The 19,458-nt window shown below is 33.9% G+C and overlaps 1 protein-coding gene across 2 annotated transcripts in view; it reads right to left on the bottom strand.

Moving 5' to 3' along the window:
* Window positions 1-3,588: 3,588 nt before the first annotated feature.
* Window positions 3,589-19,458, bottom strand: part of KLHL24 (kelch-like family member 24) — a 29,627-nt gene continuing 13,757 nt past the window's right edge. The window contains exons 4-8 of one of the 2 annotated variants that reach the window (XM_012642428.1): window positions 14,364-14,548; window positions 13,055-13,173; window positions 9,101-9,289; window positions 7,825-8,013; window positions 3,589-5,289 (exon numbers count right to left, since the gene is read on the bottom strand). In XM_012642428.1, the coding sequence (XP_012497882.1) occupies window positions 5,089-5,289; window positions 7,825-8,013; window positions 9,101-9,289; window positions 13,055-13,173; window positions 14,364-14,548 (883 nt within the window). In that variant the 3' untranslated portion in view covers window positions 3,589-5,088. The remainder of the gene's footprint in view (window positions 5,290-7,824; window positions 8,014-9,100; window positions 9,290-13,054; window positions 13,174-14,363; window positions 14,549-19,458) is intronic. The other variant, XM_012642420.1, reaches the window with a different exon arrangement.

Consider the following 19,458-nt stretch of genomic DNA (forward strand, 5'->3'; position numbering starts at 1 on the left):
AAACAAAATATACTACATGTACTACAACTGAATTGAGAACAATGAAATACAAGGCGTTTTTTTTTTTTTTTTCCACTGTGAAGACTCTGGAGCCTCTAACTGAAAGCAAATGACTTTTGGCTGCCACAGGTCTGTACTAGTTGTAAAGCAGATTATACTTTTGTTCAACTGTAAAATTGTGTTGTTTTAGATAGCTCTGGAAGCTCTCAACAAAATTGTAAATGAAGAAACTATGGGGAGGGGTGATGGGGGCGGGAAGAGTAAGTGCTTTTTCAAGAAAGTCAAATGAAAAAGTCTGTAGAGGAAAAAAAAAATAGTACATCAGAATGGAACAAAAATAAGTAGATATACTTTTTTTTACACTAGATGTAGATATTGCAAATGATGTTTACAAGGGTTTATCAGTGTAAGATAGATGTTCATCTGAATATCTTAAACAGCACCTAGTATCAAAAAATAATAACAAAAAATATAATAAAACTCCAAACACTCACCAACCTCCCGTAATATTCTCGTTCTGCCAAGCAACCACATGGTTGGTGCCCATTAAAAAATTTAAGAAGGGGAAGTTTATTTACTCTATAGGAAACAAATATGAACCTTATCTAAGGTAAACTTTAATATTTAAATTGGAAAAGAGTTGAAATAGTACTAGAGAACTTAAGGCACATAAACAATTCAGGTGCAGTTATTTTAAAAACATTAAAACAAATTATTTTCTTTGGAACAATATATAAAATAAGTTATGACTGTTGCTGTCCTAAAAAAATTATTTATGATGATCTTTCAGCACTAGGTAAATTTAATATCTAAGGCCATCACACAAATGTAAAACATTCATATAAAACACTTAAAAATGTCTAAAGTATGTTGCAAACATCTCTGGAATTATCAGTTCACACTCCTGGCTCAAGTGGTTTCTGGTGCCTAGCATTAGATGTGACAGTAAGTATAGCTAGCTAGTCAAACCTACTGCCTTAAAGGTCAACCAAATTGCCCCATTCTGGTTACTTGGTATGGTGAACTTAAATTTATTTAACTAAAAAGAATAATGGGGTGAAGTGATGTAAACCTGGCTTTTAATATGATGCACAAAAAATTCTAATAAAGCCAAAACTATGTTGAGGTTAACTGGTGTCTTGAGTTTACTAAAACAAAGGCAGTCCATAGGAAGCCTTTAAGAGACACTGTCTTGTCACTTGGCACCATATAAATAGCTCTCTCCTCTTTGAAAATACAATTTGAAGTAGATGTTGTCTTTTCTCCATATAAATCTCAAGACATAAAAGGCACACACAAATAATTTAACCCCTCTTTTCATGTATAGGTTCTCACAGCAATTTTTAAAAAAAATCTATTGCCATATCCAGACAATAGAAAAAATAAAAACAAACAAACACATACCTGGTTTGCATAATGACAAAAGTGATATAATTGAACCTTTGTCTTTCCTGAGTTTCAAAAAGGGTATTTGACAGTAGAGATAAATAATTCATATTCACTAAAAGAAAATGTATCAGTCCACAAAACATTTTCATCTTTCTAAATATAAAAGGATGAATGTTTAACCACTGTCATGTGTGAAGCCCCTTTATACCAAATTAAATTTACTCTAGAACCATGAAGTGAAGGTTATTTAGTTATGGCACTTTAAATACCCCAAACAGGCAAAAATGACAAGTTAATACCCTCCCTGAGTATTTACATCATCTTTTCTGAACACCTGGTTTAAATGGAGTAAATAGCTATATTTCAGTCATCTAGGAAAAAAAAAAAGCTTACTAAAGATCCAATATGCTACCATTTCATACCTGTGCAGTAAAGTCAGCAGGAAGATTAGAGAAGAAAAGGAGGAAGTTCTTCTGCTATAAAAATTAGATCACTTTGTAGCTCACTCACATAGAGGAAAACATCAAAAATGATTAAAGTTCATGAAACAAAACCCACAGAAAACAAAACCAACTGTACTTTTCTGTTATTCCACAAAGCATACCTTTGAATTCCCTTTCCAACTGAGGTATCCTAACAGCTGCGTTTAGCAAACTCATTTCTTCTGACCTTGTAAAACCAAATGTGTTATATAGATTCTGACTGTGTACAAGTCATTATTACTAATACTCATTATGCACTTTCAAATGTAAAAAAGCTCTCAAAATGCCCAAATAAGAGTCTTCTGGAATTGAATTTAGTATGGTCAGCTAATTTTTACTTTATGTGCTTTTTTTATGACCATCGCAGACTGCTAAAATTCTTGGTGTATGTATATATGTGTGTATACAACCATACTATCTACATATATACACGTGCATATATACATAAATTCTAACCCAAAGGCTCATATGAGCATCACCTATTAAAAGAAAAATCTGTCAACTATGTGATAACTGAGTGAATATAATCTGACACCAATTTGGTTAATATTTCCCTTTTGATATACTAATTATACTCTAAGATTCTTTTTTATCAAGGCTAACACCATTATCTAATTAAGAATTAGTATAGGAGGATAAATAATTTTGAAAAATTAAAATAATGAGCTATGTATGGTGGCTCATGCCTATAATCCTGGCACTTTGGGAGGCTGAAGTGGGAGGATCACTTCAGGCTAGGAGTTCAAGCCCAGCCTGAGCAACATAGCAAGACCTCATCTCTACAAAAACCAGAAAAATTAGCCAGGTATGGTGCGCACCTGTAGTCCCAGCTACTCAGGAGGCCGAGGCAGGTAGATCGCTTGAGCCCAGGATTTTGAGGTTGCAGTGAGCTATGACAACGCCACTGCATTCTAGACCAAGCAACAGAGCGAGACCCTGTCTCAAAAAAAAAAAAAAAAAAGATTTGGGTAACTTTAAAAATGGTTACTTAAATTTTCCAAAATTCAAGCTAAATTCTTGGTGGCCTTCAACATAAATTACAACTACTTAATTTATGTAATTTTAAATTATGTAGAGAAAGAAATTAAACATACCACTATGAGGTGTTTAAACAAATTTTTAGGATCTCATTTCAAATTTACTATAATAAACACATGGATATTAAAAATAAATGTGTAACAAAATAAAAGTAAATAGTTAATACTTTCATAATAGACAAAAATACTAGAATACAAAGTTATCTTGAGAAAGTCTTTTTTATGTGAAATATCTGTATTTATGAATGGGCAAGATCTTACAAATACACATGAAAAATAACAACTATCATTTGTATAATCCTTAGCATTTACAAAACACTTTTTCATACATTATCTCATTTACTGTAAATAACTTTTGAACTACATAGGTTCTATTATCTATAAAAGTATAATGCAGAAGTAGATGTTTATTCTAAAATTGAAGTATCCCAATTGTACCTACAACTATCTTTCAACTAAAATAATGGAAAATTGTTTTCTAAATTGCTCTGATAGTTATCACAAAAAGGTATGTATCATTTTAAAATTATGATTTAAAAAATAAAAATTCCCTAAAAATTTGTAAGTTTTTCAGAGTTTTCCTCAGAATTTAGATTCTAGGAAATTCTAGCTACACATTAAAGGATTAAAGTTTCCAATGACTATTTGAAATCTCTGTATCATTCTAAGATGAGAAAAAAAGTTTACTAATGTTAGGTTTTTGATTACAATCTTGGTTTTAACAGAAATCTGGCAACACTATAATCACATATTTGCATCATCTCTCCTATGACAAGGAATATACAATTATAATGTGAGAGACAATAGTGACTGGGAAGTCAAAATAGAGCAAGCTACCTGGAACATCCCTAAAATGTTGAAAATTATTAGGTGTCCACCCAGAATCATGATAGTCACTTATGCTATAGTTCCTGCCATATCTATCTGTCTTAGAAAAAAATTTTACATTTGCCCCTGAAAATTGATAAGCTTTATAAACTGGAGTTGAGAAATTTAGACAAAAGCAGTTTGTTGTATAGAAGCTTGAAAATGTTGATCAATGTTTTACACAATGGGTACCAAATGAAAGACTTATCTTAGAAGATGGGAACTACTGCTAAGTTTTTTTCAGACAGCTAACTTTAAAAGAAAAATGGACCCACTGAGATAGCTGGTCCCTGCTTTATCCTATTAAAGGTACCTTAACAGTAGAGACTCTCAGGATCTTTAGCTGTTCACAAGAAAATAGCCCAAGGAAATAACCCAAGGAAAAGGTCCTCACCCAAAACATCATACTAATGAGACCAAACCCCACTGGGCTGGGGAGAAAACCTGTCCTTGTTTTTCACAAGACAATATTGCAAAATGGATTTCAACTCATTGTCAGATTCAAGAAAAGGAGCTTCCTTAGAGGATTTAGAGATGATGCATGAATACTTTGAGAGCCACAATGGGTCATTTTTTCTTCAATGGTTATTTAATTTTTTCTGAGGAATTAACCTGTAATGTAAATCCCCCTTTTAGGAGAACTTATTTTTTTGTATCTTCTACCTACCGGCTCCGCCCTGCAAAACATGTTTAATAGACAGCAATTCTAAGAATAAAGTTACAATAATTAGTATTTTACAATACGTGAATTGTTGTCATTATATTTTTATCAATTACAGGGGAAAAAAAAAAACCTTCAATAAAATTAATCAGTTTGGATATACTTTGTGAGTGACAAAAATTTTTAAAACTGATTTTTTCCCCCTTAGAATGCATTCTGAACATTAGGTGATTCAACCTAAATGAAGCCTCAAGTCATGCAATTTTCTCTACATATATGACAAAATAAGGAATATACAGTCTTGCAGATAAACATACATAAATGAAGAGACTATTCACAGGTTCCTAAAAGGTATGCAGACATTATTTTCTACTCCACATAGGCTTCTTACAAATACTTAAAAAGGTACACTCTCAAAGGCCAAGCAACAACCACCACAACCACTGTTACCTTTAACAAAAAGAATTCTTTTTTCTATTATAGGAAAGGCTTTATTACAGTTTGAAAGACTGATATTTGGGGGAGAAAGGCACCAAATTGTTATTTTTTACTATTTTTTGCATATGGTACAAAGGAGGTAAGTTCCCACTCCGGAGTTTTAAAAACATCTCGTCTTGGATCGGTGTGGCTTCTTGGGTGAGGTATCCGGGCTTCAGAGCTTAAAGCATTTCTCATTGTATCTATGAATAGTCACACAACCATGATAGGACACTGGCCTGGGCATTGCAGCTACCCCTGTGATGATACTTGTTGCAGGATCATAACAGAGAATAGTGTCTGTGGCTTCTCCATTTTCCCGTCTTCCACCCAGGATATATATTTTACCATTACACACAGACATACCACAGTTTTCCTGTTTAACCAAATACATAAAAAAAAAAAAAAAATTAACCATTGAAGATAAGGGATTTGGTAACAAACTGACACATAAAATAACGCAAGGAGACATGAGCTAAGCTCCCTTTTGCCCAACTCTTGTCCTGGATAATTTTATCAATACATGGATGAAGTGAGTGTTAAAATAGATTATATATTAGTAATTGGGGCCAAGATGTGGAGGTAGGGTGGACATGGTAGATTGATAGAACGGTTTTAATTTAACAGAAATTAAACAAAAATATCTTTGAAGAGTTTGACTTGCTTCTCCTATTACAGGAAGTTTATTATAGAAAGTAGCTATTACATACATGACCAAGGAGTAGCATTATTCATTACATGAGATTACCTACAAGTTGAATGAATGAATGAGAGCAATATTTATAACCAAATTAACAAAACTGTGTTATTAGGGGGCCTTGACTGGGACATAAAAATGAAGCAAATAACATTTTACAGTTAACTTTCCACATAATGGAATTCTTAGTTAAATTTTACTCTTCTCTGTCAATAATATAGTTACTATGTAAAAAAAATTCTTGTAAAGATGAGTAATTTTTCAAAGAAAGAACTGACACTAAAAATTCGCTATTTCATGGATTTGTTTATACTGGAGATCAAATATTCTTCCATTTACATTTAACTTTAATTCAGAAAGTTACTGCATCTTATTATCTTGGTTCCACAGAACCAACAATGAAATAGAAAATTAACAAGTTCAATAAGCATTTTTACTAGACCAGATTTGTTGTATATAAATTTCGCTTTTGTAGAAGAAATTAAATCTTGATGGACTTATATAATAGAAGGCTACTATCTTCAGGCCTGAAAGAATTAGTGATTACTTAAAAATGCCTCTATGAGAGTTTATATATATCCAGAATGACTTGGCCCATTGTCATTAATGAATGACACTTTTTTCCAAAATACCACACCACCATGAATTGTATCAATATGGGCCAAATTATAATATTTTTCATTTAAAGTACAATGAGCTCTTTCTATAAGTTCTAAAAGTTCTGAATACAATAAAAACAAAAAAATTTTAATTTACAGATATAAATTAGTTCCCGCTATTGAACTTTATAGTTGTGAACTTTATAGATGATGATTCTAAAACAATATATAATTATATCATCTGCTTATTAACATAATTTCAGATAATAATGATCACAATTAAATGAAGCAAGCAACCTTGAAAACAACTATTCCTATCAGGAAATTACTTCTACCAGATATAATAATTCATTTCACACTATAGAAAGTAAAGCTGAAAGAACAAGCAAAGGTCAGAAAATAGAGGTCTAGAATGGCATGGTAAAACTTCTGGATTTCATTCAGTAGGTTTCCAATCAGGGAAGAGACATAATTAGATTTGTTGGAAAATAATTGGTGGCAAAAGGATTAGAGAGGCAAGATATTAGAGAAAGGAAAACTAATTAGATATTATTGTTTCTGTTTAGGTAAGAACTGATGAGAACTTGAACAAAAGTAGGAACAATAGAAATGGGAAAAATAAGAGAAAAACTCTTGAGGATATTGAACTGATATGCTGGATTGATTTAAATTAAGAGAAAGTGAGGAAAATCTAATAAATTAACTTTCTAGGTTGTTTGGAAATATAGAAAAAGTAGGTTTGGGAATGAAGGTGAGTTCTATTTTAAGTTTAAAATCTTGTAACACCCATGAAAAATATCAAATAGGCAGTTGGAAATTTGAATTGGGACCATAGGAGAGAGGTTTCATGGAGATAAAGACTTAGAAGTCATCAGTATGGAGTAGATAAAATCATTCAGGAATAGAGTATAAACTGGGAAGAAGGCAGAGGAAAGAGGCTCAAGGAATACCCATATTTAAGGAATGGGTAGAAAAACAAGAGAATATGAATGAGACTGAGGGGATTATTAGTAGTCACCTTTGAGAGTACAAAATCTCTAGAGTGGTACGAGTATAGCCAGATTTCCAGCAGCAGAACCATCAAGCATTTTCGTGGTAGAAGGAAGGAGAGTAGAGCCATGAATCAAAAGGTTTAAGGGCAGGCCTTCTTGGGGTGGCAGTGGAGGCAGGGAGTAGGGCTCCGGGTGGAGTGTGCGGATGAAAGACACCTGAGCACAACCATTTCCTTTACCAGTTACCTAGCCTCTAACCAGAGAAGCAACCCAAGTCTGGGAACATTTCCTCCCTTCTGAAACATGAAAGAGAGAGAGGATAAGGACTGGAGCAGGATTTTGAAAAAGGTCACGGGGGAAAAAAAATCAACACCCAAGTACAGCAGATACTTCACTATGGGATGGTAAAAAAGAAGTTATTTCAATAAAACAATTCCTTGGAGGGAGTTCAAAACAGGTATACCATAATGCTTTATGTGGAATTTTTAAAAATTACAAAATAATTCATGCATACATGAAGTATTTTAAATTTAAAATCCCAGTGTTTTAATAATGATCATGTACTTGGTCCCCCCCTCTTAGATTTAGATTTATTTTTCTTTTGGACTGTTTTATATTATTACCTGTCGGCTGAATGTATTCTGTACATGCATCCAGTAATCTTCAACTGGATCGTAACAGTATATTGCCTTTGTCAGTCCACCAGCAACATATATCAGGTTGTTAAGGGATACGGCTGTTATACATCTCTTGGCAATTGGAATAGCTGCACGAAGTAGCCAAGAATTGGTTTCTGGATCATAAGATTGAACCTAATAACATATAAAAATATTTAATTATAATTTCTAAACAAAAATACAAATTTATTTAATAGTCTACCAATATATAGAAACATGATTAAAAATAAAATCTCGTTAATCCAGAGAATTAAGGAAGGTTAGCCTGATAGTGAAATGTCTAAATTATGAAAATTCTCAAAAGAAATGCAAATTTATTACTGTCAAGCAGAAAAGAATAACAAACAGATTGTTTCTAGGATGAATGGTCGCCAGGCTTATTTTACTTATTTCCACTGAAATTAACAATCTAAATTTTTAAAAAATTGTGTTACATAGGATAACCATACCTCAATCTGAATATAATTTCTTTACACTTTTAGGGAGTCCTTTCTTCAAAAGAACATAAGTAAATCTCAATTCAGTCTACTCTGAATTATCACAAATTCTGAATTAATGAATTCTAAATGAATAACATTTGACATTATATTTAAATTTAATTTAGAAAAAAATTAATCGAATGATAAAATTCAGTTAACATTGCTAAACCAATTAGGCATTAGACACTTTTTTTCCAGAATAAACATGGTATTCCTGGGATGTCAGGATGGTACGCTCTCTTGTCCCAGGAGTGCAATGAACTGAATGAACTGTGGGAACTTTGAGCCATCCTCTATTAACACTACAGAGGTTTCCTTTCCTATCTCTGTCCTAAAAAATACTATAAAAGTGTGCAGAAAATGACCCAGTTGGAAGCAATATATTTACTATGTCTTGTCCTTTGTTAATTTACTTCCCAACTGTGTTTTGCATGAATAATTTTTAGATTCTATAGATGATAGTAATAAAAGGCTTAGAATAATTTATATATTATAAAACTTTGACATTGAGATTAGTCTCATTTCAAAAAGATTGGATCACATTTGTTATAGCAAATTTTTGGATACATTAAGGTCTCACTTTAGCAACCCAGAATTCAGTGTTTTCCCCCCAAAAGTATAAGGTACCAATTTTTCAAAGACCCCCTCACACTAAGCAACCTAGCTACCTACTTGTTAAGAGTCTTCTGTATTTTCCTTCTTATAGACACCATTGGTAATTTCTTTAAGAGAATACAGCTTACCTTATCAGAACAAGTATTATCATCAGGTCCTCCACCAATCACAAACAATTTGCCTACACAGCTAGTCACTGCAGGAGAACTCACTGCTTCCTTAAGAGGAGCAACTTCAGTCCATCGATTTGAAAAGGAATCGTAACATTCTACGCTGCTAAGTCTGTTTTGCCCATCGTAGCCTCCAACAACATACACCTATGTGTAAAATACATGGAAAAATCTTAATTATCAAAAGTCTGAATTCTGAACTAGTTGATTAAAGAGGGATCTCTCCCCTTTAAAAAGCTCTTGATAACCGTATTTGTAATATATTTAGCTCAGAGTTTCTGAGCATTTTTTTTTTTTATCATCACCCCACTGCCACCACCATGGAGTCTTTTTAAGTATTTTTTTCCTGATAGCTCCCCCCTCAATGAAATTTTAATGTCACAGATAAATTGTGTATCTGTTTATCTTACTTTATGTATATCCACATACCTTACTTTCATGTATAAGGCATGAAAGTGTTATTTATACATGAGAAAGTATTATTTTTTTCACCCTGCAAGAACCAGTCTTTACCACCCCCTTGGAGGTAATATTGTTCACACTGAGAATTTATGACTTAGCTTAAATATTTATACTCATGGATAATGAAATATTTGATTATTATAAAGTAATAAAGCTATGAAATAAAAATATTATGTAAGGATTACTAGACAGTAAGAACTTTGAAGGCAGACATATCTTTTCGCCCCTGAAGTGCCTAGAAAAGTACCTGATACATAATGAACTCTATATTTCAAAGAGCTTTCACATACATTTTCCTTTCACAAATATGAGAAAGGTAGCACGAATTAATATCTTTATATAATAGATGAAATAATCAATAAGATTTTTCTTTCTTTTTTTGAGACAGGGTCTCATTCTGTCATCCTGGCTAGAGTGCTTGTGGTGTCATCATAGCTCACTGCAACCTCAAACTTTTGGGCTCAAGCGATCCTCCTGTCTCAGCCTCCCGAGTAGCTGGGGCTACAGGCACGCACCACCACGTCCAGCTAATTTTTTCTATTTCTTGTAGAGATGGGGTCTCACTCTTGTACAGGCTGGTCTTGAACTCCTGACCTAAAGCAGTCCTCCTGCCTCGGCCTCCCAAAGTAAGATATTTATTAAGCATCATGTGATATATAAGAAATATATCTTCTTTTTTAACCTGAAGAAGCTCTCCAGCTTAAAATCCACATTTCTCTTTATGGACAGTCATCATCAATTCTTCCCTCTATATCTAATTAACTATTAGGTTCTACTGAGCCTTCCTCCACATCATCTCTTGAATCCATCCTTTCCTTTTGTTTCCCATTGCCACTACCCTACTTCAGGGTCCACATCATTTCATACCCCTCAAATAACCTCTTGATCTTCACCATTGTGCTCTCTAAGCCACAGATTAATCTTCCTAAAATACTTCATCAATTCCTTTTAATAGTTAACAATGAATGTCTAAGGGTCAAGGCCAAATTTCATACCCTGTCATTCAAATTTATCCACAATTTATTTTTCTGTGCTCCTCAAATTTTCACAGTAGCCAATACCAGTTCTGTCATGCATTTCTCACATTATGTTAAAATGATCCGTTGGTGGTTTTGTGTCCCCAATACTATGAAGCTCAGACAGGTTAAGTAACTTACAAAAGGCCACACAGCTATAAGGGGTATGGAACCTGTGGCACAATGTAGCAATTAAGGGCATAGGCTTTGAAGCCAGGACAGCTGGGTTCATATCTAGCTCTGCCACCCAACATAAGGGCAGTTTATCTATCCTCTTGGAGACTCAGTATTTATTTTCTTAATTATAAAATGTAGACAGTAATAATACCTATCACATGATATCATTTTGCGGATTATTTATAAACCAAGTTTATAAAGAACTTTGTCTTTACACACAAAGTTACATTAAATAGTCTCTATGATTCCTTCCTACTCTAAGGTTCTATACTCCAAACCATCCCAGGTTTTCTTAAGAGTATTTATATTTATAAATTTTAATAATTTTATGACCTTGAATTCAACCTATAATTTTTAGGTTAATGATTTACATGAATCAAATACTTGCTGTGTAAGATGGGAATTTTATTTCTTGATTTAGTGCTCCTGAGCTTTGGGTACTTTCAAGTCAAGTATATTAATATTTGTCAAATAAATTTGAGTTCACCAATACATATATGGTTTTTATACATTGGTCACTGTCATTTGCCTTTATATGTCTAGACTAAATAATTACAACTTTTTTAGTCAGATATCATCTTCTTCCAATCCCTTTATTATTTTAGCCCCTCTTTCCAGTAGTATTTCGCCATTCTTGAGGCATAGCTATCAAAACCATATATAATATAGTAGGTACAGACAAATCAATGGTCTTAGAAAAGATTCTATTAATATTAATATTTTATTTCCAATACATCTCTCTTAAGGTCCTTATTATTTCATTGGCCTTGTCGATAGCAGCAGCATACTAAATTGAGGTCCTTAGGAATCAACAATAGCTTTTAAACTATGTGTTGAGAAGCTCTCATATTCTATAGCACGGAGGTTTTAGGAAACCTCTGCGGGGAAATAGGGGAAGGAGGACTGATGGGAGCCTGTGTGAGAAGGGCTCCAGGCCACCATCTGTTTCAACTAGAGAAGTTCTGTTTTTTTCACTGGTGACTCTGAAATGTCTCCATAGGAGGAAGCAAGAGGCAGCAATCTTTTTAGAAAGGAGTGCTAGGAGACTAGTTAAAGATATATGAGCAAGCAAGGATGCTGCTTTTACTGAGATTATTCATTACTTTGAGGTGGCTTTGGAGGAGCTGAAAGAGACAAGGACAGGGAGAAGCTAAAAACTCCAAGTGACTCCTTGGTACAACTGCTGAATTTTTTTTAACATACACAAATTGGGCAGCACCCCATCTATAATAAAGGTGCTCTAACTGCTGTGTTTCTATTTGTTTTAGGAAATAGATTTTTATATTATATTTAACTTTTAAAAAGAGGGTATATACAGGTTGATCATTCCAAATCTGAAAATCTGAAATTCATAATGTTCTAAAATTCAAATGCTTTTGAGTGAGGACAAGATGCTCAAAGGAAATGCTCATTAGAGCATTTCAGATTTTGTATGTTCAACCAGTATAAGGCAGATGTTACATAATCTGAAAAAATCTGAAATCTGAAATAGTTCTGGTCCCAAGCATTTCAGATAAGGGATACCTAATGGGTGCAGCGCACACTGTCTGGGGCATGGACGCGCTTGAAGCTCTGACTCCGGTGAGGCAAAGGCAATATATGTAACCTGAACATTTGTACCCCTGTAATGTGCTAAAATAAAAAAAAAAAAAATTTAAATAATAAATAAATAAAATAAAAAGTTTGGAAACCACCAGTCTACAGCTGATTCTCCAGTTCCTACGGACAGTTCAGAACCCAAAATATGTGTTAATATTTTTTATGATATTCATTTGCTGCAGCCAAGAACACATTTTCCTTAAAATATGTTGGTGAGTTTATCTTAATATTTAAATTCATTTTGTCTCTACTTGCACAAACAAAAAAGATAAAATAACATCACTTTAGATAAATATATCTCTGCTTGACTGCCAAAGTCAGTAAAAAGAAAAAAATTGCTTGAATTAGACATCGGCCTGTCTCTGTATTTGATGTAACTCCTTTATTTGCCAATGCTTCTTAGGCATTTGGACTCCAATGGTGCATGAAAAGAGAAATGTGCTGCACTGCCATGAATTCCAAATTGGGAGAACAAAATATCCATTCAAAAGTACAGTGTAATATTGTTTATATCTTCAGTTTATCTACTGAGGTCAGAAATGGAAGGAAATAACATTTGAATCCAAAATAGCCAGACAGAGAGTAAAATGAAGGATTCAGCTGTGGCATTTATTTTGGAAATGTGCCAGCAATAGTAATAAAAAGTGGTTTCTCTTACTTTACCAAGGAGGACAGCCATTTTGTGACGCCATCTGCCTTTGTTTAGAGAGGCAACTCTGATCCAAATATTTAACTGTGAGTTATAAATCCAGACATCACGGCTATTGATTCTTCCACCTTTAAATGCAAAACAATGCACACACAATATTATCATATATCTATCACCAAGGCATCCACGCCACCAAAGCATAGGTAATGAAAACGTGGGAGTTATTCACCCAATTCAAGAATATGAGAATTCAGTTCAATAAGTGAAACAAGGACCTCTTAAAATTTAGTGGAAATAGTTCTACAGAGCAGATTTAAACTTTCCCAATTGATAACCTGGGAAGTAATGATTATAGGCCCAAAATAATAAAATACAGAATATAAATTTTACAAACGTATAAAATTGTTAAAAGTCACACATCAGGAGCACCCAAATAACAGAATTATTCTAAAAATATTTTAAAAAATAATCCATTTTTAAAAAGTATACTACTGTAGAAAATAAAGCACGTACTGTTATATCATTCAATGGATAGTAATATAATAATCTGCAAAGCCAGTAAAATTATTTTACCAATTAACAGGCTTCCCACCATAGAAATAATGTAGTTACTCTTTGCATAAGTCTGACATTTTACTGTCTGTCTGATTTTAAAGGTAACATATCACATATAATAAGGAAATTCAAGTTAAGAATTTTAAAGAAAATCCTATTTTATAAACTTTTGGGAGAATTTAGAAAATATGGATTCTATGAGTACTTCTGACTTTGCATACTTTACTGTGTTCCACAAAACAAATCGCTAAAAGTTTAAAAAATTATATTCTATATGCATTTGAGAACTAAAATATGATATGATTAAAAGCATCTGCTGGTGGATCTTTTGTATATAAATCATTCTGCATCATCTTGTGCCTGTTTTTAAGAGCAAAACATCATTCCCAATTGAACTGTATAAACTGTTGGGAGAATTTAGAAAATATGGATTCTATGAGTACTTCTGACTTTGCATACTTTACTGTGTTCCACAAAACAAATCGCTAAAAGCTTAAAAAATTATATTCTATATGCATTTGAGAACTAAAATATGATATGATTAAAAGCATCTGCTGGTGGATCTTTTGTATATAAATCATTCTGCATCATCTTGTGCCTGTTTTTAAGAGCAAAACATCATTCCCAATTGAACTGTATAAACTGATCTGTCTAAAGTGGGCATATTCACATTTCACTATTTTCTTTTAAGACACAGTTATTGTTTAAAATAGCCCAGCTGTGTCCAAATTAAAAGTAGCTACCATAATAATTCTATATTTACCTGAAACAAGAATGTCATTTCTTAGTGCACACACTGCATATTCTGATTTTGTAAATTCTGGAAGCTTAGCCAAAGATTTCCATTCTCCTGTTACAGGATCATAGCACTCAGTGTACGGAAGATTAAATCCTCCAACTCGTTCACATCCTCCAACGACAACTATCACCTCAGAATAGCCAGTGGACCTAAAATAATTATTATTAGAATGCACAAATAATGTTAAATTAAAATATACTCAAGATTTTTTAAAACCCTAGAAACAACCACATACAATTATAAACAGTCAAGTTTATTCTCTGTGCATGTGCCAAATACTACAGGCTGGTAATCACTTACTTTGAAAACATTTACAGGGTAGTTAGTGACACCATTATTCCACAGAAAATTTCTATTGGTATTTTTTTCTATTGGCTTTGACTTAAAAACTGTAAAGCAGTCCAAAGATCCTATCTAACCCAACTGGAACCCTGGTAATATTAAGGATGACTTTCAAATGCAGTTTTGCAGCGATTCCACAAAAAGGTAAGATAATGTACTTTTCTAACTGTGGGAAAATGGTGTTTTCTAATCAGATTGCTAGTTCTAAAAAACTAATTTGTAGTATAATCCAAATGCCCTTTAAAGGAGTATATACATGTATTTGTTCAGAAATTAATTTTTTAAATACAAAGACAAGTAAATTAAGGTAATCCAACTCAAAATGTTGGGCAGACACTAAAAAAGCTAACAGAGTTTATAACAAAGAATGTTACAAAAAGCATGATGAAGAATTGTATATAACATATATTCAATACTATGTAAATAATGTGTCTGGAAAGAATGTACCAAAATGCTAATGATGGTTGTCTCTGAATTGTGTGGCCCTCCCCTTTCATTTTTCGCTTCCTTTTCCTTTTCTTTTAAAGATGGGTCTCACTCTGTTGCCCAGGCTGGAGTACAGTGGCACAATCACAGCTCAGTGCAGCCCCTAACTCCTGGGCTCAAGCAATCCTCCTGCCTCAGCCTCCTGAGTAGCTGGGACTACAGGTACATACCATCATGCCTTGCTCCCCCTTTCTATTAATACCATTATGAATTTTCAAACCAATAATGAGCCCGGGCTATTTTTAGAATGGAAAAAATGACTTTTAAAACCATGAAGAGAATCTTAATGTTTGTGTTAATCACTGGCTTCTCTTGTTTTATAATTTAAATTTAAGATAGAGACAAGGAAAAACAAAAGCTTATCCAAGAATTTTTTTTGTTCATAAGGCTCAATAGATAGTTTTGTAATTTAAAAATTTTTAGGCTTCCCCTGCACCCCACAAATATAATCTAAATGAAAATGTCTTGTAATTACATTTTATGGTTGCTACAAGTTAAGTCTCATAAAGAAAGATGCCAACAGGCCAGAAGCGGTGGCTCACACCTGTAATCCTAGCACTCTGGGAGGCTGAGGAGGGAGGATAGCTTGAGCTCAGGAGTTCGAGACCAGCCTGAGCAAGAGCAAGATCCCATTTCCATTAAAAAAAAAAAAAAAAAGTAAAAAAAAATGCCATCCATCCTTCTTTTACTTAAATATGGAAAGGAAAAAAGACCACATCAATACACACTCATTTGTAGTTTTAGTCAGTGTAATGTTATGCAATTAAACTAGAAAAAAAAAAAAGTAAGCAATATTGGTATATCTCCTTTAACAAAGCTATTCTAGCTACATTTACTCAAAGCTATTTCAACTAATTGAATCATTTACCTATTCTATGCCAGACATACTTTTTCCATTATAAAATTAGAAATACATAAGATATGGCCGGGCGCGGTGGCTCACACCTGTAATCCTAGCACTCTGGGAGGCCGAGGTGGGCGGATTATTTGAGCTCGGGAGTACGAGACCAGCCTGAGCAAGAGTGAGACCCCGTCTCTACTAAAAATAAAATAGAAAGAAATGATCTGGACAACTAAAAATATATATTAAAAAAAAAAATTAGCCGGGCACGGTGGCGCATGCCTGTAGTCCCAGCTACTCAGGAGGCTGAGGCAGTAGGACTGCTTGAGCTCAGGAGTTTGAGGTTGCTATGAGCTAGGCTGAAGCCACGGCACTCGCTCTAGCCAGGGCAACAGAGTGAGACTATGTCTCAAAAAAAAAAAAAAAGATAGAAAAGAATTTTGTTCATACATGCAACAAAAATTACTTTTAGGAATCCAGGAAGTTATATAACCCTAACCTAGTATATAGTAAAACAGTAATGGAAGAACTGAAATATTATCAGTAATATTTACTATTTTTAGAATTACTACAATTCCAAAATGAAAATATTAAAAATAAGGAGAGCATAATACCAGATCTTTTTTTTATTAGTATAACTACTGACTCATTTATCATTTTTTCCATAGAAATATCAATTCCTAAAATTACACTTAAAATCTAAGACAAATTCATGTGATATTCCTCAAAGTCTTATATATTGATCAATCAAAATGAAAACTGCTAAATTCTGTTACTGGGGCTAAATCACCTCTAATTGTTTTATTAAAAAATCCAGAGTAATTATTTTATATTATAGCATTTTGTTTTATACTTTCCTTATACTGTTTTACTTGTTTTATACTTTCCCTCTGCTCAAACTTGTTTGCCTTTTTGAAGACTTCTTAGCCCAATAAACGTATTATCTGTTTTTGTACCTTGGAACAGGAAGAGAAAACTGCATGAAAAGCTAATTGTTAAAACATGTAGTCCTGGCTGGGCTCGGTGGCTCATGCCTGTAATCCTAGCACTCTGGGAGGCCGAGGCGGGCAGATCGTTTGAGCTCAGGAGTTCGAGACCAGCCTGAGCAAGAGCGAGACCCTGTCTCTACCAAAAATAGAAAGAAATTAATCAGACAGCTAAAAATATATAGAAAAAAATTAGCCGGGCATGGTGGCGTGTGCCTGTAGTCCCAGCTACTCGGGAGGCTGAGGCGGGAGGATTGGTTGAGCCCAGGAGTTTGAGGTTGCTGTGAGCTATGATGACGCCAGGGCACTCTAGCCCGGGCAAGACAGTGAGACTCTGTCTCCAAACAAAAAAACAAAAAAACAAAAAACACGTAGTCCTCTAAGTAAAGGATAACTTCAGCATCTATTGGCATGTGTATTTATCTGAAAGGATCAATAAGCCGGGAGTTTTGCCTGTATTGAAGGTCCTATTTGCATCCAAATGGCTTTTAACTTAATTAGATACAAGTCTGGTATTCTCATTAGAGACTGTTAACCCAATAAAAGGGTTATTTCTTGGGCTTAGAAAAATACTTACCTCAGACAGAGAGCTGACTGCCTTAAAGTAAATAGGTTACCCCATCTGATAATGGCAAGTAGAATAAAAAGGCAGTCAAGATGATAGTACAGCATGAATGAAATTCTGGATACCCATGTAGTCTATTTTTAGAGTGAATGTCACTCTATTTCACTGATTCTTTAACATAAAAATTCTGATTTTCTGATACGATAAAATAACAAATATTTGTTGCTTTAGTATTAAATCTCAATATTTCTTCCTAGGAAAACATGATGACCAAATTATCTTTTTTACAATGATAATACATTTTAGAAAAATCATCATCTTCTTTTATCATAAATTTGAAAAAAGATCAAATTAAAAGATCACATTCTTTGATTTACGTAAAAGATAAATTACAAATCCACAAGAGCTTTTGTTATGACAAGAGGTCTGTTTGTTGTCTGTGGTGAACGTATCTTGCTCTTACTCTGTGAACCTATATCTTGCTCTTGCTCTTTAAACCTATCTTGTCCTTCCTCAATAAACTTTGTTTCATGCTTGCAAAACACAAAAAATCCATAAGATACTCTAAACCAAATCAACAAAACAGGTAATAATTATCAGATTCACTTAAAAATATCAAAAGGTGAAATATAGGAATTGCTGGCTGAAACAACAGACCTGCTTATAATTAATGTCAAATATGCCAGGGACGTGAAGTGCCAAACCATCTTCCATCAACAAAAAGGGTTGAAAAGTGATCCTGGCTAATAACTGAATTTTTTTTTTTTTTTTTTAAAACATACACACGCAATAGAAAAGGAAGTGTGTTTCCAGGTAGTGGGAAGTTGGAAAGGAGGAGAAGGGAAAGATGTTCGTGATATTGCCTATTCACCATTTCCAAACTCAAAAATACCTGAAAATGAAACCATCAAACCAAAATGGACTGAAGTAGAGATCTGAGACTTTAAGCCTAAAAGAGATAGAATGGTTCTCTAGTCTGTAAGATATGACAGTTACCAAACTCAATGTATTGATTTATCCAAAGAAAGAACTATTTATCAGAAGAGGAAATGTATCAGCCCTAGAAGCAATAAGTAAATGAATAAACAAATGAATGAGGTAGATAATCACAGAGGCAAACATTTGCTGTATCCATTCAAGTTACTATCTAAGGACAAAAAGACTCTCAGCTAAGCTAACTTGAACATTACTGGTTCTCTGGCAGCAACATGTTTATGGTGAATGAGACTTCCCCAACCTATACTAGCTGAGAGGACTCCAGTTCTAAAGGTCTACTATTAATAAATCCCTTTGGATTCCATGCTTGCCAAACAACCTTTGAATACGCTGGGCAGACTGACTTAAAATATCTAGTCTGCTTGACAGTTCCATTTCTTATTGCAAATAAACATATGTAGATTAGAAGATAAACGAATTAATCAGTCTCTCATGGTTAATGTTAAATCTGCCCCTAATAGTCTCATCTATTCTTACTGTATAAAAAGAGAAGGTTTCTGAGCCTACAGGAATCACTGAATCATGGAGAATTCAACAATATAAATGATCCCTTAAGAATGCAGTCTCCAATCCCCAGGCCATGGACTGTTAGGAACCAGGCCGCACTGCAGGAGGTGAGCAGCAGATGATCAAGGGAAGCTTCATCTGTATTTATAGCCGCTCTCCATTGCTTGCATCACCACCTGAGCTCCGCCTCCTGTCAGATCACTGTGGCATTAGATTCTCATAGGAGCACGAACCCTACTGTAAACTGCACATGCGAGGGATCTAGGCTGCGTGATCCTTATGAGAATCTAATGCCTGATGATCTGAGGTGGAACTGAGGCAGTGATGCTAGTGCTG

The sequence above is a fragment of the Propithecus coquereli genome, unplaced genomic scaffold, assembly GCF_000956105.1.
Source record: "Propithecus coquereli isolate 6110/MARCELLA unplaced genomic scaffold, Pcoq_1.0 Scaffold10, whole genome shotgun sequence".
Classification (NCBI taxonomy): Eukaryota; Metazoa; Chordata; class Mammalia; order Primates; family Indriidae; genus Propithecus; species Propithecus coquereli.